We start from the raw sequence: 27,128 nt of genomic DNA, 5'->3' as shown, positions 1-27,128 counted from the left end.
CCACTTTCATCACTCCGGCCCCCTCCCAGCCCGGTTTGGCTAAAGACAAGCTCCCGACCGGAGGGGCGGGGAGAGAGGGGCGGTTGCTCCCGCGGCCTCCGGGCGCGTCAGTGTCCGGAGCCGTACATTTTGTCCCATTCCACGTACGAGTCCAGGTCCTTGGGGGAGGCCCTAGGGCCCACCTTGGCGAGCGCTGCCTCCAAGTCCTTGTAGGAGAGGGGCCGCTGCAGCCCGGGGAGGCCCGCCCCGGCCGCTGCCTGCTGGCACAGCTGCCCCAGCTCGCCCCCGGAGAAGCCCTGGGTGCCCTGCACCAGGGCCGCGAGCTCCCGCTCGTTCAGCGCGCAGCCATGCTGGACCAGCGCCCGCTGCAGGATCTGCCCGCGGGCAGGCCCGTCGGGCAGCGCCACGTAGAAGCGGAGAGCGAAGCGCCGCCGCGTGGCCTCGTCCAGAGCCGCGGGCCGCGAGGTGGTGCCCACGACCAGCACGCCGTCGGCCCCTGCGCCGCAGCCGCCGTCCAGACAAGCCAGGAGCGGCGCCTGCAGCGCGCCTGCCGCAGCAGCGACGCCGTCGTCCCGAGCCTGGAGCAGCGCGTCCAGCTCGCTGATGAGAAGCACAGAGGGCGGGCGGCAGCGCGCAGCCGCGAAGGCGGCCTGGAGGAGGTGCGCGCCCTCGGCAGCGCCCGGCGCGGCAAGCGTAGTTCCGCGCAGGCGCAAGAGCGTGGCACCCAACTGTGTGGCGAGACAGCGGCCCAGCAGAGCCTTGCCGGCACCCCGCGGCCCGAAGAGCAGCACGGTCCGCGGCGGGCGCGGGCTGCCGGCGTAGGCGGGCGGCCTGAGGAGGGGCCACACCAACTCCTCCTCCAGCGCTGCCTTGAGCGTGCCCTGGCCCGCCACGTCTGCCCACTGCACCGGGGGTCCGCAGTCTAGCATCTTGCTCGTCACCAGCTCCAGGGCCCCCGGGTCCAAGCCTTTAGGGGGCTCTCCCGACGGCACTGCGAAGCCCCCGCGGGGAGCCGGCGCCGGGGCGCGCTCCGGGAACTTTTCAAAGGGCTCGAGTTGCGGGCCGTAGACGGGGGAACCCAGGACCTTCAGGGGGACGCCGCCACCGTACTTGCCCGAGGCCTCCTCCGCGGCCCCCGGAGGCTTCGGCCGGAACCCGTTGCCCCGACACTCGCCGTTGTCCGTGTTGGGGTAGGAGGCGCTGTCGGCCGCCGGGGCCTTGGCGGGCTCGTAGATGTACTTGCGGTAGCGGCCCTCCGCGCCCTCGTCGGCCGCCTTGCGCTTCAGCGACACTCCGGCCTCGGCACCCTGGAAGCCGTAGGAGGTGGGCGCTGGCCGGGGCGGCGCGGGCGCGGGCAGGGGCGTGGGCGCCGCCAGGCCGGAGGTCAGGTAGGGGGCCGACGGCGGGGCAGGCGGCGGCGGGAGGGCCCCGTAGCCTGGCTGCGCCGCGTAGCCCCCCGCGGGGTAGTTGTACAGAGGCCCCGAGGGGCCGTAGCCCGGCGGAGGCGGAGGCTGCAGGAGCGCAGCGGGGGGCGGCGGGGGCAGCGCGGTGCCGGTCTGCGCGCAGTAGCCAGGGGCCAGGTACCCCCCGCCGTAGCCCGCCCCGTACTCGGGCGCCACCGACGGGCCTCCGCACGCGTTGCCGGCGTAGAGGGGTTCAGGCAGGTTCCCGCCTAAAACCGGGGAGCCCCCGAGGCCCCCGGAGCCGCCCCCGCTACCGGACTTGGTTCCCGGGAGGCCCTCGTGGAGGGAGGCCAAGGGGTAGGGTGGTTCCGGCCCTGGCCAGGGCTCGGGGTCCCCCTTGGCGCCGTTGAGGAAGGCGGCGTCGCCATAGCCGCCCAGCGCTGGGCGCTCGTAGGGTGAATCCAGGACCCCTGAGTACTTCTCTGCATAGCGCTTGAGGAGGTTGGAGGCTGTGAGGGCAGAGATGTCGTCGTGTGCCCAAGCATAGTGGCAGCGCTGGCGACCTCCCGGGGGCAGCTCCAACTTGTGGGCTGGCGACGGGGTAGTGGAGGAGACATCCAGGTGCTGCTCTGGCCACTGGTTGAGGGGCTGGGCGTGTTCCGGTGTCCAGTGCATCTTCAACAGAGCTGTGGGCGAGACGGGGAGAAGCGGCTAGAGGGGTCGTGCAGGGCCTTTCAGAGCCCACCAGCCGCCAGCCCCAGGCAGCTTAGATGGCAGCTTGATCCACGCCGGTTTCCACCATCCACCACCCCCGTGCCACCCTCCAGGGCCTCCCCTCTGCAGGCACCACTAACTCAGTACTTGCCTTGGAGGGCACGTCCCAGGATTAAAACTGTGTGAAAATACTTTCCTTAGGTCTAGAAACGATATGTTTGACCCTGACTTCACCTCAAGAGGCAATTCAATGATGATTTTGTCCCAGCCACATAAGCCCTGCCCTCTACAATACCTGGTCCCTGCTTTCAGACCTAATGTAGTTAAGGGGTCCACGAAGAGTGAGGCACCCTGCCCCCAGAAATAGTCAAACGCAGGTGGGGCTCCTTCAGTAAGACTTGTTTGCTACACACCCACCCTGTGCTAGGCATTAGAGATACTACTAGGTTTGCAGAAAGATGAATGGCCCTGGAGTTTGACAGTCCTACCTGAACTATTCCCTGCAGCCCTCCCCTAGATTCCAGGGGCACCTTTAGGCCTCAAGTCAGAGACTCCAGTGTGTGGGGGCAGTGCCTGGTGGTCCCTGGGAAACTCCAGGGACTGACCCAGAAGCATTCACTTCGGTCCACCTAGTTCCTTTCAGTCTCTGCCTGGTGAAGTCAGAGCACCTGGGTTCCAGACCCCCATCTGCACATGCTGGCTGTGTGCCCCGGATGTGTTTCACCACAATACAGAACCGCGATTTAGAAGAGACAAATCCTATTCCGGAGAAGATGGGGAAAAGTGAGTAGAAAATGGGTCACAGATTTGTTTGCGAGCTTCCCAGTAACCACATAACTCACTTTGCAGAATAAAAAACACCACCCTACTCAAAAGAAGCAAAATGTTCCTGGCGTAGAAATCTTGGAACTTTTTTCTATAGACTTCAGAAAGCAGGCCTGTGAGATGTAATGAACCATGACCTCTTAAGACAGCCATGCCAGAAACATGGCAGAAATGTTCCACAGAAGTTTCTTACACTAGTCTTGAGCACCAGCCAAGGCATGTGCCAAACGCTGGTAAAAGGGATTCAGGTTTTGGGGAACAACACTTTTGCAGGCACATGGATGGGCTGGCCCGCTCTGAGGATTAAATCTCAAAGACTAAATGGGCCCATGGCATGCCAGAGAGGGTTTTTGCAAATGATTATTTCTCAAACCTAAGCTTTTGGTAAGATACGTTAAACTCACAGGGTTAATATTCTTTCTTCAAATTTTATTAAGCCAATAGTAAGCATTGTGCTAGGCAAAGGGGCAGACTGAAAGGCAATACGATGGTTTAGACAGGTGGAAGGGACAGGCAGACAACATCATTTGGGAGGTGGTAACATAGAAGGGTGTGCCAGAGGCTCTGGAGCTCAGGGAAATGTGCCCCGTCTGCTTGAGAAGAACTCAGCAGGGAGGTGGTGTCTTTACCAGACCTTGAAAGGTGAGGGGCCAAGTTGGGTGGGGGCCGGCCAGCAGGTTCCCTCGCAGGCCATTCAGAAAGCCAGGGCTGTGCTAGCTCCCACACCCTCTCTACTCCTTCAAGACCCTTTACTGCCACCTTCTGGAAAAATGTCATAATAAATCTTCAAATCTATCGCATCCGTGGGGTAAATTGTCCCCCTTTAGAAGGGCTCATGTTCAGTGTACAATTTGCATGACCATACATTGCGAGCCTCGCGGGAGTGCTAAGAAATGCTGGGTCACTGGAGCCTTGGAAGTGGGTGTGTATGGGGGAGTGGCAGAAGAGGCAGCAGATCAAGTGGCTTCTGGTGTTCTCCACAGTTGTCCTCACTTGCAGCAGCTTGTTGACAGCACCACCTCTGTTGACCTCACACCTCCTACGACTGTGACCTGCTGCCAGTGGGAGGGGACACTCTTTGAACATAAAACTGTATTCTCATCCCCACTGCCCTAAGGAGGGCATGAGCCACATAGACACTAAAGCTAAAAAGGGAAGTAGGGTTCTTTGAGGTTTTATCTCCATCTGAGAGGTAATCCTGGCCACCAGGGGCAAGAGGTTCAGAGCAGAGACAAGAGACCGAGTGTGAGGTCTGTGGAGGGCGGGTATGCAGCTCTCCAGCTCATGGTGAGGGGGGTCTCCAAAGAACAAAGGCATTACCTAGAGTCACTGGGGGTTAATTTCCCAGGACTTCGGAAACCACAAGTGGTCCTAGTTTGCCGGGTTCTGTGAGGTAACATCAGAGTTCTACAGATGCGGAGCACCTGATTCTTGATTTCGGCTTGGGTCATGATCTCAGGGTCCTGAGACTAGGCCCCACGTTGCTCTCTACACTCAATGGCAGTCGGCTTGAGATTCGCTCTCCCTCTCCCCCACCCGGTACTCATTCTCTCTCTCACAAATAAATCTAAAAAAAAAAAAGTTCTACAAATGCAAATACTGTGTTGTGGCACGGACCCCAAACCTGTTTTGTTTTTTTCTATTTACTATTATCTGTGCTTTGGCTCCTTAATATGGAGAAGAGAGATTTGACCTTGATCATACTTCCCCCCCGCCCCAGCACGCTGGGGAAAAAAGCATGACCCCTCCCAGAAGGACACAAAGAAAGCTCTGGATCTGGACTTACCCACATACTTCCCCTCAGCCCCTGCCAGACCCTCTGCTCCCCCTCGTCTCTGTCACGTGGTATCCTCCCTGATCCTAGCACTCAGCTCCTGCTATGGCCACCAGGCTCTCTCCAAACACACAGCCCAACCTCAGGCCTGCTCTACTACTCCGGGATTAACCCCTTTCAGGCAGCTCCCAGCCGCTCCCTCGAGGGACCCTGTCCTTGGAAGCTCATGCTGCCCACTCGGTCTCCCCTCCATCCCTCAGATACTGGCCCTTCCATTCCAGGTTATTCGCGGTCCATTTTAGCCAGGGGCACAGCTCTCTCACTTCTGGCCTTCCGTTTTCACCCTTATCTGTATCTCCTTTGCAGCCCAGTAGACCTGAGGGGCCATCCACCCAAGCCCTTGACCCCAGTCCAGTCCAGGCTGGGACCTTGCCTCATCCATTAACTATTCCGACCCCCTATTATGTCCCACTTCCCTCCCCACAGCAAGCTCAATTCTTTCCCACCTCCGAAAAGACCTGCTAGACCTTCCTAGTCCCCCCCACTAGCTATGAGCCCATCTCTCTGCACCTTCTCCCCATGGTTTCTGCTAGAGGTCCTTTAGACCATTCACTGGGGAGCCGGGGACCAGGTCAGCAAGTTCTACTGAACTTGTCACATAGACTGCATCTGGAGACTTCCTCTCACCCCTTCCAAGGGAAAGAACAAAGGTCTGGCCACAACCAAGCTGCCACAGGAGCAGGCTCAAGCAACCAACCCAAGGAAAAGGAGAGGACAGAAGTTTGCAGGAGAGGGCAGGACGGGGAGGTTGCCTGACCTGCACATAGGCTGAGGATGTGGGCCTACATGAACCCGAGGACACAGCTGCCGCAAGCCCCCGCTGCTGGGAACACGCACTGTGCAGATGTGCGCAGCTGCAGGCCACATGCATGCATGTGTGCGTGTGCATGAACATATACACGCTCGTCTCAAGCTTGCGGTGCCGCCTCAGCTGGGTGCCTCTTGACACACCCATGCCCACCACGGCCTTGCCTTCTCTCCCTTTCAGACATGCAGACCTAGGGCAGGCGAGGACAGGGGAAGACCATGCTGCCTCCCTGCCCACATCCCCAAGCCACTTATGGCCCACAAGCTCCTGCCATTCAGCCTCCTGCACCCGGAGGGGGCCTCCTCCCCACTTTATAGGCCACACTCCAGTGCCCGCATCAGCTAAGGAGGGCGAGGCAAGGCCCCCAGACTGGTCTTTACTTAAGCCTGCGACTTTCCCTGGGTCTGGGGAGGACCCTGGAGGAAAAACAATTCTCTACAGCTGCACTGTTTGGGAAGCAAGGTCAGGATCCTGATGAAGCTCTTTCTCTGCAGACCCATGAAAGCCAAGGGCCCTCCCACGCGTAGGAGGCTGGAACTCCACTTGACTCCATGCATAGAGCACAGCCTTCGAGCTCACAGGTGACGAACAGTAATGGCAAGTTACTGGATGGAAGGGTGAGTAAAGGATCCCTTGAACAACACTCCGCCCCTTGTTTTTAGGAAGTCTTCCAGGATGGATGACAGAAGTCATCTGTCTTCACAAACGCCCAAAACACTCGGCGCACCTGTTTCCGTCCCTGTCGGCAGTGCCCAGGACACTTGGTGCATTGGGCCTGACACAGGCTAGGAGAGTGTGATTTATAAGAAACACATTTAGTCTTTGTTCGCTCTTCCTGGCTCACAGCTCCCCAAACCCTTAAAATGTCCTAAGGGTAAGAGCAATGGGGGCATCTTTCCCTATGGTCTCTTGTCCTCAGTCCCTGAAATTGCTTTGCAACCACAAAGGTGAAGTGGGTGGGTTATTTACAACAAGCCCTTTCCACTGCACCTGAGCTTATGATAATGTGGTGATTTTTGGAAAAACCCCTATAATCTAAGGATGGAGGCTGGTTGCCAGAGGAACCAGCCTTGACTAAAGGGTTGGAATTTTCGGTCATACCCCACACCCCTCCACACCCAAGGGAGAGGGGTAGAGGTTGAACTCAGTCACCAATACCCAGTGACTTAATCAATCATAGTTATGTAATGAAGCCTCCATAAAACCCCAAAAGGACAGGGTTTGGAGAACTCTGGGGTTGGCGAACACGTGGACATGCTGAAGGGCCCAGAAGCTCCACACACCTTGCCGTGTGCATCTCTTCCATCTGGCCATTCCCGAGTTGTACCCTTTTAGAATAAGCTGGTGATCTAGTAAGTAAACTGGTTTCTTGAGCTCTGTGAGCCCCTCTGACAAATTAATCAAACCCAAGGACGGGGTGATGGGGTTTTAGCCATCAATCAGAAGCACAGGCGAGACAGTCTGGACCGTTGATCAGCATGTGCACTGGGGCAGTTTTGTGGGACTGAGCCCTTACCCTGTGGGATCTGATGCTACCTGCGGGCAGAGACTGAGTTCGATTGGAAGGACTCCCAGCTGGACCCCAGATTGGTAGGACAGAGCTGGTTGACCTGTGGAAACCCCCACATGTGCTGTCAGAAGTGGGGCATGTGGCCGTGGAGTGTGAGGATGGGGGAAAGACAGGTGGGGAGGATGTTTTCCCCTCACACAGGCCTGTAGACACTCTTCCTCCATCCCTGCTCCAGAGTCCCCCTCTGCAGTCACACTGACTGCAAGCAAGACACCTAACCTGTCCAAGCCTCAGTTTCTTCGGGAGTCAAAGGTCAGTGGATTCAGGTGGTGGACAGCCAACTTCTCTCTCTAGGGACTCTTTCCAATCAATTTTATACAAGATGCAGCGGGAGGTTATCCCAAGCATGCAGGGCCAGCACCGGCCTCCAACTCCTTAAGGAGGTCCCAAATACTCCTTCTTACAGAAATTCTCAGATTCTGAATGCCATTACCCACACCCAGGGCTGGGGGCAGCACAGGGGAGGGGCAACTGCATGGTGGCTGCAGACCTGAGTGGAGAAGGGGCAAGGCCGCCCTCCTGGGCAAGCTCCTTTATCTCAGCCCGGGACAAAGGGGCCGGAGTGGAGAATCCCATTGTCGGGCCGCCTATGGAAATCTCATTAATCTATTCACCACGGCTCCCACAGCCCTTTTGTCCCAGGCTTTTTGTCTGCTGCTCACAACTGGTGCCCTGAGGGTCTCTGGCCGCCTGGCAGAGCTCGAACAGGGCTGTCCACTCCCTCCCACCCCACCAACCCCGTAGAGTGGGCCCTGCCCCCTCGTGCCAACCCGTTACTGGGAGAGGAGAGGAGAGGAGAGGAGAGGAGAGGGAGGGGTGTGGAGAGGAGCTGAGGACTAGTCCCCTGCTATAGCCTTGCATCCACCGCACAGCAGGCTCTGTCCTAGAGTAGGCCAGAGAGCAGACCCCAACATGGCTGGACCCCCAGAACCCTGCCGGGGGACCCCCTGGAATCTGGCACAGAGCTTAGCATGGGCAGGGCTCAATAAATGTTTAGGGAATGAGCCGGAGGCCAGAGAGGTGGCTGCAAGATTTCCTGTGGCGAGATGCCATTCTCTGTGGGGGCGCTGTCTTGTTGCCCAGCAGCCGGCAGACCCTCTCAGGACACTGATGTGCCTGACTGCGGTTAGTGACACGGAACTGGATCAGACTGAGACCCATCCTTGGGGGTTCTATCCTCGAACAGGAGACAGAAGGTACAAGCAGGAGGGAGGGAGGAAAAGAGAAAAGGAAAGAAGGAATTCTGGCAATTCAGAGTCAGGGGAGGTTGCATTTGGGCGGGGGGATCACCGCAGCACCTAAAATGCGTGTCCGAGGCTGGAGGCCCCGGAGACTTGAGGCCAGTGAGGAGGAGTGAGGAGGACCCAAGCTTAGCAGGGAGCACTGGCATATCCAGCTCAGCCCTCCTCACTGCCCACAAGCTCCCACCTAAGTAGATTTACAGACCACAGCACTAAGTCTGAGGGAGGAGATTCAGGATGCAAAGGGGCCTCCTCCCTCTGGCAGGTGCTTTTCCTGCCTCCACAGGCTGTGGTCAGGCAAGGATGTAAACTGGGGAGCTGGGAACAGCTCTTAAGATCTGAACTCTCCCTCCCTGTCCCCAGACTCAATCCTAGACTGGAGAGTGGTAAAGAACTTGTAGCTGGCAAGGGTGAGGGAAGGGCCATGGAAAAGAGGAGGACTGGGGGCAGCTGGATGGCTCAGTCAGTTGAGCGTCTGACTCTTGATCTGGGCTCAGGTCTTGATCTCAGGGTCGTGGGCTGAAGCCCTGCACTGCCCCCACACTGGGCGTGGAGCCTACTAGAAAAGGAAAGAAAAGAAAGAGAAGTTAAGGACTGGGGTGCATGCCATGGGCTGGAGGAGTGGCAATGGTCAGGACAGACGGGTGTTCCTGTTGGGGCGATTCCCTTCGTGTCTCAGGGCAAGTTGCTTGTCCTCTCTGTTTACTATCTGCAAACATCACAGACTTCCCTGATCCCTCCGACCCCTTAGTGCAAGCTGGATTTCCTCTCCATCCACAGGGCCTGAAGAAATCTAGAAAAAAAAAACCCCAGCTCTGCTCACTCTGGCCTCCAGAGGGTTGCTCGCACAGTTCCGCCCATCAGAAATGCCTTCCCTCTGCCAACCAGCCCTCTCCCATCCTTCAGGGCCATGCGGAGCCTGCCTCTTCCATGCCACCTCCCTGGCCACTCCAGTCCTAAGAACCCTTTGCTCTCTTGGGTGAACTGGACAAGGTCCATCTTGGCAGCAAGTACAGAGGACTTTCCTCCTCCTCACTGCTGACTCCATCCCCTTTCAATGCTCCAGGCCAGGGTTCCCTCCACTCTCCCCTTTTCTGCATGGCCCATTCTCCTGCTGGTGATCCTTCTCATCACACAAACATGCTGATATTTCTCCCATTCCAGGGGGGGCCAAAAGCTCACACTAATCTCTTGATGCCCCTCCAGCTACATCCCATAGCTCTCTGCTTCCTATTGCCAGAACAAAACCGAAGCAGGTGAAAAGTTGCCTGTGCTCCTATTTCTAGTTTTCCCCCATCAGCCCTCTCTTGCACCACCTCCCATGAGGCTCTCACACCCAGAAATGCAGGTGCCTGCGCACGCGGTCTCCTAATTAAACCGGTGGTCAGTCCTCGGCTTGGCAACGCGAGCCTCAGCCCATCACACTCCCTGAAACTTCTTTACTGGGCAGCCCACTGCCCCCTCCTCCTCAGCTCCCTTTACTGGAGAGTAAAGCTCCAGTACAGCTCCCTTTACCACCAACCCTCCCCAACTTGGAGAGCCGGGGAGCCTTCTCTCCACATTAATTCCATCCAGTCTTGCACCCTTGACTGGCGACCGTAACACTGAGGACTCCTAAACATGATTCCCAGCCTGGAAGTCTCCCCTGCACCCTGCACTCCCCACTGGCACATTCAACCTCTTCCCAACATCTCCATCCAAGCATATATATATATATATATATATATATATATATATATATATATACTTACTTATTTTAAAGATTTCATTTATTTATTCGACAGAGAGACACAGCAAGAGAGGGAACACAAGCGGGGGGAGTGGGAGAGGAAGGAGAAGCAGGCTTCCCACCGAGCAGGGAGCCTGATGCAGGGCTCGATCCCAGGACCCTGGGATCATGACCTGAGCAGAAGGCAGACGCCCAAAGACTGAGCCACCAAGGCGCCCCTCCATCGGAATATTTAATTGGTATAATGACATGCCCCAAAATCAAACCTCTGACTTCCTCACTCAATCCTGATCCACTCCCCACCCCCCACCCCCATCTTCTGCATCTCAGGAAATGGCAGCTTCATTCTTCCTTGTTGCTCAGGCCAGAAACTCTTGGAACCTCATACCTCTTGCCAGCAAATCAGACTGGCCCTGACTTCAAAATCTATCCAGAATGCAACTGTCTCTTAGCTGGATGCTTACAGCAGCCTCCTGTCCCACCTCCCATTTCCACCCTTGTCTCCCACTCTCTGTTCTCAGAGTAAAAGCCAATGTCCTGGGGCACCTGGATTGGCTCAGCCGGTCAGGCAACCAACTCTTGATTTTGGCTCAGGTCATAATCTCAGAGTACTGGGATCCAGCCCTGTGATCCCAGTATCCAAGGATCCAAGGATCAGCAGAGTCTGCTTGAGGTTCTCCCTCTTCCTCTCCTGCTGACCATACCCCCTCTCGTACACATGTGCTCACTCGCTCTCTCTCTCTCTCATAAAATAAATAAAATCTTAAAAAAAAAAAAAAAAAGCCAAGATCCCAGGAGCCTGGCTGGCTCAGTCAGTGGAGCATGAGATTCTTGATCTTGGGGTGGTAAGTTTCGGGGTGGTAAGTTTGAGCCCCACGCTGGGTATAGAGATGACTTAAATAAATAAATACAAATAAATACATTTAAAAAAAAAAAAGCCAGCATCCTCACAGTGGCCCACCAGGTCCTAATGATCTGCTTCCCCATAGCTCTCTTGCCGTTCTACAGTCTATTAAACACTTATTTTTGCCTGCGTTCCCCCCCAGTCCAAGCCCCCCTCAGACCACAGGGGCCTCTTACTCTAGCATAGCAGGTGGGCTCCCTCCCCACAGTGGCCACACACTTTGCCCCACCAGTCCACACTCACAGCCTCAGGGCTCTGTTCACACGGCACTTGGCACTTCACCACGCACTGGCCCCTCTACCTGTAGCTCTCTGGAGCACTCACCATCATCTGTGTACGGGTTGCTTTACTGTCTAGTACCAACTCTAGGAAATTCCATGAGGTCCGGGAAACAAAGGTTTAAAAGTTGCCTGTTTCCTCCTCTTCCATCCTCTGGTTTTGCTCCTCGTCTTATCCCAAGCACCTAGGACAGTGCCTGGCACACAGTAAACTTCTAATAGACTGTAGAACAGATGGATGGATGTTTGGGCCGACAGAGGGGCCAAGAGGCTGGAAATTGCCTCTGTGTCCAAATTAAAAAGGGTGACTAAATGTGAGCCCACATGAGATAGTGGGGGTGGCAAAAGGCAGAGCCAGGGGGTTCCCTCAAGAGTGCATGGGGAAGGGTGTCTGGAGGGGCAGTTTGTGTTTGTGAACACCAGCAGAAACCATCGAGCCTTGATCTAGCTGGACTTGAAGGGCACCCAGCCCAGCCCCCAGGGACCCCCACCTGGCCTTTTTTTTTTTTTTTAATCCCCCTACTTCTTTCTTCCCCTTGTTAGGCCTCTGGGAGAGGACAAAAGGGGCGCTGGAATTCCCATCAAAGGCCACCGGACACATGGCAAAGAGATTAGGACCCTTGGGATCCTGCTTCCTGGAGGTAGTGAGGCCTCCCCGCCAGTCTGGCCCCTCTCTGGGGTGGGAGGTGTGTGGGGGGCATGCTCTGGCCCCGGACTCCTCATATGTCAAATGCCAAACAGGAGGAGGTCAGCCTGCGGGGGTGGGGAGGGCTGGCTAAGCAGCCCCCATCTGGGCTGTGTGTGTGTGTGTGTGTGCGCGCACGCGCACTGGGGGGAAGGGAGAGTGCAGAAATCCCTGCCTATGTCCGCGGTCAGGGCCACAGACAAGCTGTGACCATCTGTTGTCTTCTGGAGAGGCCAGTCCAGGGGCCCAGCACCCTTGAAGATAACCCATGCCTTTCTCCCAGCCTTCTCGTGTTTGCAGAGAACTTCCACGGGCTATCATTTGGTTTCACCCTCACATCTTCCCTGCCAGACAAGCATATTCTCCCCATTTTACAGAAGATAAAATGGAGGCTCAGAGAGGGGAGTGATTCTCTCAAGTTTATAACAGCTAGTAAGAGGGGAAACTGGGACTCTTCAGCCCATTCTGCCCACCCTTCCTACCCCAGCTTTGGCCAAGGTGCCTGGGCACCAAACATGGGGCTTCCAGGCACAGCCTTTCCATCCATTCCTGGCTCATTGCTCAGGGCCAGCTCAAGATTGCCCCACAGCTTCCTCTTCCAGGAAGCCTTCTAGGACTGACACCCCCAAGGAAGTTCTGAAGATGCCTCAAATTATAGAGCTCTATACAGCCACTCCTTTCCCATCCTGGGCTGCTGATCTGTCGGGCGGTCTGTTGGTTTGGCCTCCTCGTGTCCCAGGACCTCTTAAGGGCAGTGCAGCCATGCCCAGGAGAAGACGATTCCCTAACTGCACGATATCCACCCTGGGACTGTAGAGGCCTGGCAGGTTGGGGAGAGAGAGCCTCTCATGCCCGAAGTAGCCCTCCCCAAGGCTCACTCAGCCACAAAGGGATCTGCACCCAAGAGCTTGGCTTCAGGGCCTGAACAGAGCCTGGAGTCCAGGGCTGTCCACATCATAGCCGCTAGCCACAGGTGGCTATTCAAATTCAAGTTCATTAAAATGTACAAATGATTTTAAAATGTAAATCATTTATTATAATTTCCCAATTACTAAAAATAAAAACGTATTATGAAAGTTAGATTAAAAGTTCGGTTTCTCCAGGGCACCTGCCACCCTCTAAGTGCCCCGCAGACCCATGTGGTGGTGGCTGCGGTTTGGAACAGCGCAGACACGGAACATTCCCAACATCACGGAAAGTTCTATTGGACAGAGCTGCTCTAACCCCAGCCAGGGCTCCATTCTGCCAGGGAGCCTCCCACTGCAGCTAGAAGGGTCTCCAGGTAAACTTCGCTGGGACTCAAGAGTCCTTTCCTTAGGGCTCCTAGGAAGTTTTCTCGCCAGGCAGGGCTCCAGCTTCTGTAGACTAGCTGGACCACCCCCTCCCCACCAGCCCAGCCTGGCCCACAGCCCTCAACCTCAAGGCAGGAGAGGAGGGGCAGGCTGAAAAGAAGAGGATGGTAGGACAGGACAGTCTGTCATCTGGCCCTGCGGGGCTGCACTTCCTTCCCACCCCCCCACCCCCACCCAGCTGCTCAACACCCCTCCCCCACCCCCACCATCCTCATCCTCACCAAATCCCAAGGACAGATGGGGGCCGGCTGCAGGAAACGTGACCACAGTGAAAGCACTCTCAAATGGCAACAGAATCTGGGGGTCACAGCTGTGTCCCCCGAGGCCTGGCCAGTCCCTCATGTCCGGCCTGTGTCTGCCAGGCCAGGCCTAGAGCAAATTTCAGGGAAGGGGGAGGATACTCAGGAATCTTAGGGGGAGGTTCAGGAGTCTGTAGGTGCTGGATTATTCCAGCAGGCATGGCCCCAGTTAAAAATGCAGTCATTCATGTGGTCACTCATCCATCCAGCCATTCAGAACACGCGGAGTAAGTCCCTACCATGTCAAGAAGTAATAAGAGGATGTAAAGATGGACAGGTGGGCTCCCCAACTAGCCTGACAGGTAGCTTGTTCTGGACTTAATCCTCTGCTCAGGCTAGATGAAGATCCTTTGTCTCTGCCCAGTGGTCTGAGCAGGATGGACACCCCCCCCCCACCAGCCCTCTCCCCTCAAACAGGCCTGCGAGCGGGTGCGTGTACACGTACGTACACACACACACACTCTCTCTCTCTCTCTCTCTCCCAGCTGCTGCCATGACCCCCCCCTCGCATGGTCTCTCTGACCAATCACAGCACCGAAGGGTAAGTCCCACTGGCCAGGGGCCCCCAGGGAGTGTATTAGCACATTTGAACCGCTCAGCCCCAATGACAAAGCCTGGGGCCTTGGGAGGAGACACAGCAGGAGGGATGGGGGCCTGTGGGGAGCTTACCTCCTTCCCCTCCCAGGGGAAAGCTCAGGAGTAGATTAAGCATTCTGGGGCACAGAGGAATTTGGGGGCCCCAGCTCCAGCAGTGAATAAGCGATCCATAAAATCCCAATTTACACACTCACTGATCAAACAGCGCATCTACTACCCCAGGAGGTTGGGGGGGGGGGTGCTGCTGGGCTGCCCCCACTCTTGCAGAAGGTCCTGGGGAGCCTGGAGCTTCAAACCCAATCTCCTCGAGGGGGGCATCCATCTCCTGCGCCTGCGGACCTGCCTGTCCCTGCTGTGATCTGGCGGCCTTTGGGGGAGGTGGCTGGTCAGACGGCCATCTTGGTCTGCCCTCTGTGAGTAACAGCTTCTTCTCCTGTGCTGCCCTCGGGGCTGCCAGGGCTGGCTCCGGTTTCCTCAGAGCTGCTAATCACTTTTCCAGCTCTGAGGCTCTCCTCCCCACCCCCTTCTTTCCAGCAGCCCCTCCATGTTTCCTCTCGGCCCTACTTCTTGATGCTGTCTGTAGCCCCTGGGGCAGGCTGGGAGCCCTTCCTACCACCACCTCCTCCCTCCCCTCTCCTAGGCTGGGAACACAGCATGGGGGTGGGGAGGGGGGTAACCCATCTCCCTGGGGACATCAAGTAGAGAGAACTAGCCTATGGCTACCCTTTGCCTCTTCCCCAGAAAGAAACACAATTTGTCTTCACCTCCCTAAACTGTGTTCGCTTCACTTCGTTAAGGCTGCCTGGAATTTCAGCACCCGAAGACCATTCTGGTTCACAGAGGTCCTCTTTTAAACCACGCGCCTCTGGAGGTTGCCAGGCCATCAGCCACTCACCCCATGGGAAGGTGAGCACGGTTGACTGGCTCCCGCCTCCTGCATGACTGAGATGAGCTGTGCTGGGGAGGTACACGTGTTCCACACATTTCGGGGCGAGGCTTTAGGGCAGGGGATCAAGGTGAGGGCAGGGCAGCCCACTCTGCCTTGCCCTCTTCTCACAACTCGAGCCACCTTGGAGTCATTAGGTATGGACTTCAACTCCTGGGCACAGTGGACTGGAGAAAGGGAGGGAGGGGTCGCCCTATCCCCCACTTTCCAGAGGCTTCTGAAGGTCAGGCTATCTCCCAGAGGTCACTGCACACCCGGCCAGGGCTAGGTCTCCATGACGTTCTTCAGCCCCACCAGTGGGCTCCACACCAGGACACACTCCTTCTCTTCCTCGCCCTCCCTCACCTTCATGGCTGCTCCCAGGGACCCTGGGATGCAGCCTGGACCCATGAGCACCTTGAGTGGGGCAGGTGTCTGAAAGCCAGCCTGAGAGATTGACCTGGGGCAGGGACTCTGCACCCACCCTAGCAAGCCCAGAGGATTTGTCTGGAGGTCACAGTCCCGCCTCCCCCTATGGCTCCCATGGTGCAGGAGGGAGTCCCTCTCTGTGATGTGGGACAAGGGTCCATCTTTGTCCCTCTGGTGTGAAAGTGGCATGGGGGGTTTGGGGGAGCCCACCCAGCATCTCCCTCACTGGGCTGGCCTGAGGGTGGGACTTTTAAGACTTGCTAGAAGGGGGCAAGGGGCTGGGGCAGGACCCTAGGGCATGCTCTGACTTGGCTCTTAAGAGGGCTGGCTAGACGCTTCAGGCTGGGAAGAGTGAGGTGGGGGAGAGATGCTCTCTGGGACCCAAAACAACCCAGTGAGCTTAAGGGAGTCCAAGGACAGCAGTGCAAGTCCTGAGCTGCCAGCTGTGCCCAGAGTGGAGAGCACCCCATCGTCCTGGCCCTGCCTGACCTTCCAGGGGGTCTGCAGCAGCTCTAGGGAACTGAGCTCACCATCACTGAAACCACCACAGCTTCCCACGCCATCCAAGCCTGACCTTGGGCCCCTCTGACCTGTGTCCTGGAGCAGCTTTGGCCCATAGAGGGAGGACCCCTAGGGCCCTGCCCCCTACTCCCTACCCCTACCCCACAGCCACCACTTAGAAACTGCCCCAGGCAACGTCACCTGGCTCTTCAGGTCCCTCCTGAGAGCCCCCTACACCAGACGCAACTTCAACCTGAGCCACACTTTTCATGACCCCTAAGTCTCTTAGGGGGAGATTGAAGAATCTGGGTGAGATTCCTTAGGGCCTCATAGATACCCACCAAGACCTCAGACTTGACACACCAAGAGAAAACATCTCTGCCTTCTCCCTCCAGAATCCATTCATCCAGCTGGAAACCCTGGGGTTCCCATACCGCTCTGCCCCTCACAGTCGCCTCCCATCTATCTGGCAACAGAGTCCCCCGGACCCTGTTTGAAATGACACACAGCTGGCTGGCCCCCACGTTTGGACTCCACCACGGCTGGCCCCCACGTTTGGACTCCCTGCCCTCTCCTTCTAAACTTCCTTCTGCATGGCTGCCCAGGGGGTTCCTTCCATCTGAAACAGACTCAACCCTCTACTGACTTCAGAGTGCACGCCAAACCCCCAGCCTAGCACCAGACGTGGACCCGTTTGTCCTTCCTCTCAGCCCCAGGCCCTGCCCTTCCAGCCCCCTCTCGCCCCTCCGACCTTACCAGTCCATTCTTTGGGCAATACACCTTCACACTTTCAGGCCTTTCTTCCTTCTGGCTCCAGAACACGCTCTCCCCCAGTTCTGCAGCTGGGGTGCTCCCACACTCTTAAATCACTCTGCTGCTGTTGCTGGCTCCTTGCTGGGTTCCTCTAGCAAGTCCTCTGCACCTCCATCCTGTCACTCAAAGACCTTATTTAGAGTTGATACCACCCGTTAAACCGGGCTTCTCACTCCCTCCCTCCCTGCTCAGAAACCCCTGCCCCTGGGTCTTTGCAGGACAGTTCCAGCAGCCTATCTGCTCCCTGCCTACCCTGTCCTCTCCCTCCCAAAGGCCTCTACCCAGAAAACCTTCTCTGGTACAATGGCAGTGGGAAGAGTAGGGCCTTTGAAGTTTCTATAGTTAAGTACCTGTTTCAGATAATTCTATTTCTTTTCTTTTTTTAAAAGATTTTATCTAGGGGCTCCAGGGTGGCTCGGTCAGTTAAGCATCTGCCTTTGGCTCAGGTCATGATCCTGGAGTCCCAGGATTGAGCCCTCATCGGGCTTGTTCATGCTCTCTCTTTCTCTCAAATAAATAAATAAAATATTTTTAAAAAATAAATTAAAACTAAATAAAAGACTTTATCTATTTGGGAGAGATAGCATGAGCAGGGGGGAAGGGCAGAAGGAGAGGGAGAAGCAGGCTCCCCACTGAGCAGGGAACCGAAGTGGGGCTCAACCCCAAGACCCAGAGATGGTGACCTGAGCCAAAGGAAGATGCTTAACCAATTAAGCCATCCAGGTGCCCCTAAATAATTCTTCCTCTTAAAGTTTATTTGCTTTGGGGCACCTGGGTGGCTCAGTTGTTAAGCGTCTGTCTTTGGATTGGGTTGTGGTCCCAGGGTTCTAGGATCCAGCTCTGCATCCGCTCCCTGCTCAGGGGAAGCCTGCTTCTCCCTCTGCCACTCCCCTTGCTTGTGTTCTCTCTCTCTCTCTCTCTCTCTCTGGCAGTCTCTCTCTCTGTCAAATAAATAAAAAAAATATTTTTAAAAATGAAGTAAAATTTAAAAAATAAAGATTATTTGCTTAAGCACAACAATTTGCAATTGAACCCTGCACTTTCCCCTAGCCAGAGTCAAGCCCTCTCTGAGGCACCCGGCTTATCCCCACAGTATGGAGACAGTGTCAGCGATGCATGCACAAGGCTTGGGGGGCCTCGATGTGTGGACACCCTGACGCATCAAGCCTGTGCTCTGTGGAGGAGGCCGTGGCGCCTGGGCTGGATGAAACCCTCCCAGAACCTGTATCCCTATGGGGCTGTATCTGGGGCTCCTCCCCCCTGGGAATTGGGCCCTGTGTGGGTGTGGGATGGAGGATGAGGTCTGGGCTCTTGACCAGTATTTAATTACAGGCCCCTTTAAAAAGGATTTTTATTAAGTAAGCTCTATGCCCAACATGGGGCTTGAAATCATGACCCCAAGATCAAGTGTTGCAAGCTCTACTGGCTGAGCCAGCCAGGCGCCCCAGTTGTAGGCCCCTTTTATAGTCTAGTAAACCTGTGGTCTGTTCAAAACTACTCTTTCAGTGCCTAAGATAAAAATATATGAAACTACTTACTTGTCAATCATACTTCAATAAAGCTGGAGGCGAAAATGAAATTTAAAAAAATATATGAGGCTACAAAATAAATTAAGAACACTGGAATACAGCTTCACCATCATCCCCTCGGGGGTCATGGACCACAGGCCTCAGCCCAAAAGACTAGACAGAACCTCCTCTCCAGCCCAACCACCCCTCCCCGCAGCCAGGTGTAAGATCTAAGGTTGACTTGGGTCAGTTTGGGAGACATGTGACCTTCAAAAAGTTTAAGCTTTAAAGACTGGGTGATCCCATGTTTCTTGGCCCCAAATATGCCCTCCTCCCTATGCATGGGGGTGGGCGGGTGGGAGACAGAGGCTGGGGGGAAGCAGGCTCAGGCAGCCCACCCAGGCTTCCCCTGTGGCCGCCCCTGCCCCCACCTACGCTCTTCCCAGCCCTGGGGGTGCTGAGCTGAGTAACTCCAACTATGCAGCCTGGCCGGTCTACCTGGGCGTGAGTGGGCAGGGCCGTCCTCAAGGGGGTGGCCCCCCACACCTGTAGGGCCACAGGAACAGAAAGAGAAAGAGAGACTGGGCAGAGGGAGCTAGGCAAACACCAAACTACCAAGACAATTCCTTCTGTCTCTCTGCTCCTGGATGGGATCCCAGCACAAGCGCCAAGCACCTTTCTCAGGGGTTTCCACACATTAGTTCAGTGAAGCCCCACAACAACCCTAAGAAGCGGGTACATCTGTTATTCCCATGTTCTAGAAGAGGACACCAGTTCTCTTCTAGTGCACGATGACACCCACCAGGGCTTTCTGGTTCCAGCTGCTCTTGGGCCCCTCAGGTCAGAAGCAAATGTTATTGTTCCCATTTAACAACTAAGAAAATGGAGGTGTTTGTTGATACCTACCATCCTCATCAACCTCCCGTTCCCTTTAGCCCTCTTCCTTCAATGCCCCCCAACTCAGCCACAGACCCCAGAGTTAGCACATTCCAAAGTGATTCTCACAGGACCAAAGGCATCCTTGCAGGCCTGACTCCCCTGCCCACGGTCCCCCAGCAGCCATGCCCGCTGAGTGATCAGAGAGGAGGAGCAGGGCAGCCGGGGAGGGGCAGGGGGAGCGTTCAAGCAGGAAAGACTCTTGAGAACCCCTATCTCCAAATATCTGAATGTCAGGGGGCATGCTGTGCAGCTCTGCCTCACCATCCTCCTCAAAAGAGGTGACCCCTCCATGAAGAATGTTTGGCTACATGTCAGCAGCTGTCTGAACGTGTGGGTTGTCTCTGGAAGTGATGAGCTCCCCATCAGTAGAGACGATCAGCATGAGACGCTGTATCTCCTGAGAGGGGCACTCCAGGCAGGCTGAGGGGCTCCTCTCTCCTCTCTGCAGGTTTTCTGGATCATCCCCATGTGCGTGTCTAATTGGCACTGCAAACCCAATGGAACTCCTGGTCACCCCACCCCCATCCTCCAGCTGCCTTCCCCACCCCACTGAGGTGCCTCCATCTTTTCCAACAAGGGGCCCACACCCTAAAACTCCAGCCTGGGGGCTCCTGGGTGGCTCGGTCCATTAAGCGTCTGCCTTCAGCTCGGGTCATGATCTCAGGGTCCCTGGATCAAGTCCCGCATCAGGCTCCCTGCTCAGCGGGGAGCCTACCTCTCCCTCTCTCCCCCCTCCCCGCAATTCATGCTCACGCGTGCACATTCTCTCTCTCTCTCAAAGAAATAAATAAAATCTTTAGATAGATAGATAGATAGATAGATAAAACTCCAGCCTGAAGAGGGCTCCAGAATGGAAGATGTGACCTAGAAATGGCCACCACACATGGGACACGTCCATATGAGAAAGGAAGAATGAGGGTCAGGCCGCTAAGGAATGCTGCTTGCTGAGCTGGGTGGAAGGGGTGACTTCCTTCCACGGTCAGTGTTTCCAGGGAGCCCCTTTGCCCCAAAAGAAACAGGCAGACTGGGGAGGGGTGGAACCACATGATGTATGCGGCAGGGAGTGGGGGTGGGGGATACAGTATTGATCAGCCACCTTTCTCCCCCCTCTCCCCCAGTGTCTTTCTTTAGCTTAACCTGAATCCCCCCAGTTTTCTTTCCCCACTGACCTAGAAAGAAGAACCAGTCACTGCAGACTCTTGAGCATCCAAGAGCCCAACAGGCCAGTCAGCAGCAGGGGGGTGACTTGCCCAGCTTCCTCCTAATTCCCACTGAACCGGGGTCTCTGGTCATCTCTGAACAGCCTCCCCTAGGAGAACATAGTCCCCTTGAGACCCCACCAGTGATGCCAGGGCCCTGCTGTCCCCGAGTCCCGCGTCTCCAGCCCTGAGCAGGTCACTCCGCTGTTACAGGCCCCCATCTACACAGAGTACAAGGAAAGCAGTTCTGAGAGCATCCCGTGTCCCCTTCTGCCTCATCTCTGGTGCCCAGCGGTCTCATTAGCTCATGGAAGGTCAGCCCCAGTCAGAAAATCGTGGCTGCTGGATGGACAGCTACTCGGAGGGCACCCCCAGGGCCCGGCGCAGGGCCTTGCCAAGGGTGCCATGCACACGCCATGCTCCGTGTGAGGTGCTGCGTGCTCTGGGCCTCCCTGGCCACAAGGGAATCTAAGGGTTGTTCAGGCTTCCACCTCCCAGATTCCTGAGGTCACCAGACTGGCTCTCCTCTTGCCTACCTCCTGAGCCCTGCTCTCTGCCCTGACTCTGCTTTGGAAGGAGCTTCAGAAATGGCCCAGAACTTTCTCACACATTTGCCCCTTTCTTCTTCTTGCTCCCACATGGGAGGTGGTTCTCCAGAGTCCCCGGGTTCTGAGTTACTGAGAGGGTCACCAGAGGCAGGCATGTACTTCAGAGACAAAGAGACACGCTATTTCAGACCAGGGCCTCTGTCTCCTACAAACTCTCTAATTCTTATCCCCATCTTACAGATGAGAAACTGAGACCCAAACAGAGTGACTTGTCTAAGGCAATTATACCTAATTAGTGTGTGTTCATTGCAGCCCAGGGCTTGGCCCCTAGGGTGGGGCCAGGGCTGGTCATTATTAAAAGGGGTCGGCTCAGTCAGTAGAGCATGTGACTCTCTCAATCCTCGGGTCGTGAGTTTCAGACCCACTTTGGGCATAGAGTTGACTTAAAAAAATTTTTTTTAATTAAAAACTGGGGCACCTGTGTGGCTCAGTGGGTTAAACATCTGATTTCAGCTCAGATCATAATCTTGGGGTCCTGGGATGGAGCCCCACATCGGGATCTCCGCTCTGTGAGGGTTCTGCTGCTCCCTCTGACCTCTGTCCCTCCCCCCTACTCCTGCTATCTCTCTCTCTCTCTCTCCAATTAAAAAAATCTTCAAAAAATGTTTTTTTTTTATTTTTTTATTTTTATTTTTTTTTAAAGATTTTATTTATTTACTTGACAGAGAGAAATCACAAGTAGATGGAGAGGCAGGCAGAGAGAGAGGGAAGCAGGCTCCCTGCTGAGCAGAGAGCCTGATGCGGGACTTGATCCCAGGACCCTGAGATCAAGACCTGAGCTGAAGGCAGCGGCTTAACCCACTGAGCCACCCAGGCGCCCCAAAAAAATCTTCAAAAAATGTTTTAATTAAAAACTAATAAAATAAAATGGGTTTCGGATCACAGCCCTATGGAGCTATGGAGGCTGGCCCATGCCTACAGCCCAGTTCTCCCATTCCCTGAGAACCCTCCACACCACCTTCAGGGCCCAAGACGGACTGCAAAGTCTGACACTGCCCACACCTCAGTAGGAAAGGAAAAGAGAGCAAGGCCCCTGGGTAGCTCCCATGCATTCCCCTCTCTTTGGTGGGACACGTGGTGAAATGCCAGCTTCAACAGCGATCACAACCTGGAGCCTTGTCACCCGCATTTCTGACCAGTCCTCACAGCACAGAGTCAGTCATTCCAGCCTGGAACTTGGGGCTCCCAGTCCCGAGCTATTGCTTCATTTAATGACCACGATCACACATACTTGGGCACCATTTTTAGTCCCACCTCCCCAGTGAGATATACAGTGTTTAATACGTGCTACTTAAGTATTCTCCAGGATTCAAGATACTTATGAAAATGCTCAGAAAAGAGCTAGACTTCCTTGCCACTCAACCTTGTTCCTGGGGACAAGTAGCCTCTAAAACAAAACAAAATCCCTGAACATCTTCTCCCCAAGCAACGCACTCAGAAATGAGAAGACCAGCCCTCACCCCAACCCAGGCAGTGTGAACCCCTCCCAGTTGAAGACTGGCCCAGCACCTCCATGGCCACCCCTGGTCCCCTGGCTCAGGCTGGGCTATCCCCCTTCCAGGAATAAGGCCACGGAGATGGCATTGAGGGTGGAGTCCGGAGTCCAGGGCTCCCAGCCCCCGCCTCAGCCCTTTGCGCATGAGAAGGGACCTGGACTGGGACAAGGGCTTCTGGATGCAGGGTCCCAGTGGGCTTCAGGGGGCCCAAGAACCCTCAAAGGCAGAGTGCAAAGGCTGGGGTCAATTGATGGAAGGCATCGTTCAAGGAAAGGCTTTCATCAGCCCCTCTGCGGAGCCTGTAAATCAGAAGTTATGGGCAATCTGGAAGCCCCCTTCCATCCCTAATGCTTTTGGGCTATATATGTTTAAACAGAAACCCACTCCCCATCCTTCAAGGCCTCCCCAGCTGCTGCTTCAGGAAACTCTCAGCTTTCTCAATTCTTTGCAATTTGTGCCTTGCAAGGTCTCTCCTGGGAGCAGGGCCAGCCCAAGGCTCAGATGGCCAAAGACCCCAGAACACCCAGTGGTCAGCCTAGTGTGGCTCGCCCCTGCACACAGCGTCGGTCCACTGGAAGGTGGGGGCGTCAGTGCTGTGGACCACAGGTGCGCCCAGATCTTAGGTCCACCTCTCCCTGCTGCAGCTCTCGAACCTCCCTGAACCACACGTCTGCGGGGAACCTGGTTTTCATTAAATTGGGGAAAGGAGTGGTTAACTGCCAGCCAAGCCAAGAAGAAGCTAAGTTCTACTAAAAGGCACAGGAAGGGTGCGAGAGACCAGCCTGTCCCCTGCCCTCCCAGGACAACCAGTGGAAGAGGGAGGGAGAGGCGGGGAGGCTGGGCTCCTAAGGGTCCAACAACCACAGCAGTAGTAGCTGGGGGTGGAGAGGGGGGCAGTCCAGGCCCAGATAATAAGCAATTGTTAATGTGATCCATATGGATCCTGACTGGCCTCTCTGTTTAACAGGATGATAATGGCCGGGAAAGAATGCTGGTCTGTGGGGAAAGGAAGGGGCAAAGTCCTTCCCAACTTGGGGGGTGGGGGTGGGGGAGGGTCAGTAATGAGGAGGAGGAGGAGACCCACCCAGGGGTCTCCACCCACCCAGGAGTGCAGCAGCTACCTGCCTGAAAGAGGCCGAATTCCATGCTTTGCTGGCAGTCCTGACCGACCCCCTCACATTCAGCCAACAAATATTCCTGGGGCACCCAGAAGGTGCCATGCTCTGTCCCGGGCCCAGGGTGGGCAGGGAAGGATAGGCTCCATCCCTGTCCTCCCGGAGGAAAAGCCTAGCGTGGACTCAGCCACAAAGGCCGAAGGAGGCACAGGTGCAGGATTAGAACATGGCGGGAGCAGCAAGTGCAGGAGCCGGGGGCTCTGGGGAGGCCACAAGGAGGAAGTATGGCATCCGAGCTGGGCCTTGAAGAATGAGATGGTGGAAAGACAGGGACAATGGGGAAGGCATTTGGCTGAGGGGACAGCAAGAGCAAAGGCAGAGAGGCGTGAAATTGCGTGGAGTCGGAGATCTCAGCAACAAAGCTACAGCCCAGGCAGCGAGGGGAAGGGAGCCTTGCTCCCTAAAAGAGCTGTGGCCATGGATGACCAGGAGGAAGGCAGGAGAGGGCTCTTGGAACAACACATTCCGGTCTGGTCCGGTCCCTCTCCCTAACCCACCACCAGTCTGTGTACTGGAATTGTCTATCCCCGTGATCCTCAGCCCAGACCACTCTTAGACCACGACCAGAGAATTCCGCAGGGCCTCAGAGGCCCTGTGCCTCTCAGCCCCCACTTCTTCTCCTGGGGAGACGGAGGTCCCCCTGAGGAATTCGGGTTATCTGGGACTCACATGAAACAAGTCCACCGCCCTACACAGCTAAATTCCCTTTGGCCCAAGAGGACTTCCCCCCAGAAGGCATTACAGCCAGGGCGAGGGTCCCTCCTCGCTGGAGTTGCTGCTGCGGACACCAACAGATTCGAGTGGAAATAAATGAAATGGTGTTAAATATGGGAAAGGGGGATTTACGAGGCCTGTCACCGCGTCCAGCGCCGCCTGCCGGCAAGCCCCGCCCCTTTCTCGCCCACCCGAGGAAGTCGTGCCCCGCCCCCTGTCCGCCGCTCCGCAGCCGCGGGGTCCGCGCACCGCTGCTGGGTCCCGGTCGCGCTGCAGCCGCTAGCTGCCCAGGGAGTGGGTGCTCCGAAGCCAAGGCTCGGCGGAGAACGGCAGCTGCTCCCGGCCAGGAGGTCCGGGGATGGGGGGCTCTAAGGAACCTCAGCGCGGCCGTTTCCAGGAGGGTGCACAGGAGGTTCAGGCTGGGGCTCCCAGGGCAGGTCAGGGGTCTTTGGACGGTGGCACCATCCGGCCCACTCCAAAGACTGCACGGGGAAGGCTCTGGACCCCGAGAACGGAGAAGTACACCTCCCCCCCACGGCAGACGCCCAGAGTGGGCCTGGAACCTGAGCCCGGCTCCCCGCTGCCTGGCCCGGGGCAAGAGCCCGCTCAGCCGCGGCAGCCCGTGCGGACCACAACACAAACATTCTTCCGTCCTCTATTCTCCTCCAAATTAGGTATCCATGGAGACAGGGCCAGGCAGCCTGACAGCCCCACGGCCTAATCCTGATTTAGTGACCGTCCCTTTAACAGCCCACCCACCCGTCCACCCACCCCTGCGCTCCGGGCCGCCGCCGGTCGCAGGCTCCAGGCCGCTCGCGCTCTCCCCGCGCAGATCCTTCCCAGGCCTCCTCTGCCCAGGAGCGGCTCGGGGACCGCAGGCGCCGGGGAAGGGGGCCCACCTTTGCTAAACTCCTACTGTGCGCCCACCCTTCAGCGGAGGACCCTCGACAGAGCGGGTTCCTACCAAGGGAATCTCTGCGTAGACCGAGAGGGCTCTGGGAGTGGGCAAGTTTAAGGGGCGCTCTCTAGAGAGCGGAGAGCTCCGAGGGTCTCCCTTGTAGCCTGTGGCCCACGGGCGAAGGTAAGTGCAGCTTCTTGCAACGCCCTGACTGTGAGGTGGGGCTACGCTCTCCCGGGCCAGAAGAGAAGAAAGGAAGGGGGTGGGCGTTAGGGGCGCTGGGCCCGAAGTGGCCTCGGTCTCCTGTCACTGCCCCGTCACGATGCTGGGGAATCTCCGGGCCAGGAACCCAGCCCCCACCCCCTCCCACACACACAGGGGCCGCTGGACAAAGACCTGACGGAGTGGGAGGGGCCTGCGGGCCGGCCCTCGGGCTCCGGACACTGGATCCTTCGGGGACCCGAACCCGTAGATCCCAGCTCCCCACCCCCCAATCCCGCAGGCTCCCCCCAGAGCCGGCCGCTAGCTATTGCTGCAACCTGCGCACCAAAGCGGGCGTAGAAGAGGGTGCCCGTCGGCGGCGGAGACGAGATCTCCTTGTCCGCCGTCCCCCTCCCCCCGGGAAGTAACCCTCGGCTCCCACGCACCCGCCCGGGTCTCCGGCTGGCCTTGCCCTTCGACCCCCGCCTAGTTGAACCCCGCGCCCCGCAGCCCCCGCCCTCTCCGGCCCTCGCACTGCCCCGCGCCCGCGGACAAAGCTCCGGACACCCCGACCGAACGGTCACCACCCCCTGACCCCGGCCCGCCCGCGCGCTCCCGTGCCTGCCCCCGCCCGGGCCCGCGGCCCCGTACCTCCGCATCCCGGCCGGGTCCTAGGTGAGTGTGCGCGGCCTGTGGGGGCGTCCGGCCCCGGGACCCGGGCGCGGGCCGGGGGCGACAGGCCAGGGTTGGGGGCCAGCGGCGCTCACCATCCTGGAGCCGCTACTGCTGCGGCTGCTGCGGCCGCCGCGGCCGGGAGCGGGACTGGGCAGTGGGGGTGGCCGGACAAGGGGCCGCCCCGGCTCCCCCCGCAGGCAGGACCCCCACCCCCACCCCCGCCTCCCCTCGCCCGCCCCCAGCGCCCTCCCTCGCAGGCCTTTGCTCCCCTCCCCTTTCCCTGCTCCTCCCCTACTGCCCCTCCCTTCCCCCCAACTCCCGCCCCTTCTCTGGCCCTCTCCACCCCGGGCTCCTTCCCCGCCCTCCCCCACCTCGCCCCCGCCCCGCCCCCACCTCCCCTGGGCTCGCGGGTCCCCTCCTCTCAACCCTCCCGGCTTGGCCCCGCCCCCTCCCTCCCCTAGCTCTAAAATAAATTAGCCACAGAGGGGGAGAAAAGAGCAAATGACCCTTGGTGTGGATGGTGTCCTTGCGCCACTCTCCGGCGCGCCGGGGCCTCTCCCGGGCCGTCGAGCGGGAAGTTGGGGTGGGGGTGGAGGCCGGGCAGGCGGGTAAGGGTGGGGGAGCGCTCTGCCCAGGGGGGAGGCCGGGACTGAGGGGGGCCTCCGAGCGTGTCCGCTGGGTATGAGAGGCTTCCTGGGTCGAAGGGCAAAGGGGAAAGTAGTCGGCCCTGCCCGGTGCGTCCCGTCTGCTTGCCGCCCTAGACCCATTCGCCCAGTGCAGCCTAGGCTTTACTAAATAAAACCTTGTT

General features: G+C 57.2%; 1 protein-coding gene across 1 annotated transcript; it reads right to left on the bottom strand.

Annotated features, from left to right (window-relative positions):
- Nucleotides 1–26,560, bottom strand: FIGNL2 (fidgetin like 2). The gene is made up of 2 exons (XM_059185301.1): nt 26,297–26,560; nt 1–2,089 (listed from the first exon to the last, which is right to left on the bottom strand). Exon 2 carries the CDS (start codon nt 2,076–2,078, stop codon nt 108–110), a length of 1,971 nt encoding a protein of 656 aa, XP_059041284.1. The 5' UTR covers nt 2,079–2,089; nt 26,297–26,560; the 3' UTR covers nt 1–107.
- Between the last annotated feature and the right edge of the window lie 568 nt (nt 26,561–27,128).

The sequence above is a fragment of the Mustela lutreola genome, chromosome 8 (assembly GCF_030435805.1).
Source record: "Mustela lutreola isolate mMusLut2 chromosome 8, mMusLut2.pri, whole genome shotgun sequence".
NCBI lineage: Eukaryota > Metazoa > Chordata > Mammalia > Carnivora > Mustelidae > Mustela > Mustela lutreola.
The sequence above is the reverse complement of the archived record's forward strand: the minus strand, read 5'-3'. Positions and strand labels throughout refer to the sequence as shown.

What these genes read in the sequence shown, in the direction of transcription:
- FIGNL2 (XM_059185301.1), bottom strand. Translation starts at nt 2,078, where the DNA reads ATGCACTGGACACCGGAACACGCCCAGCCCCTCAACCAGTGGCCAGAG.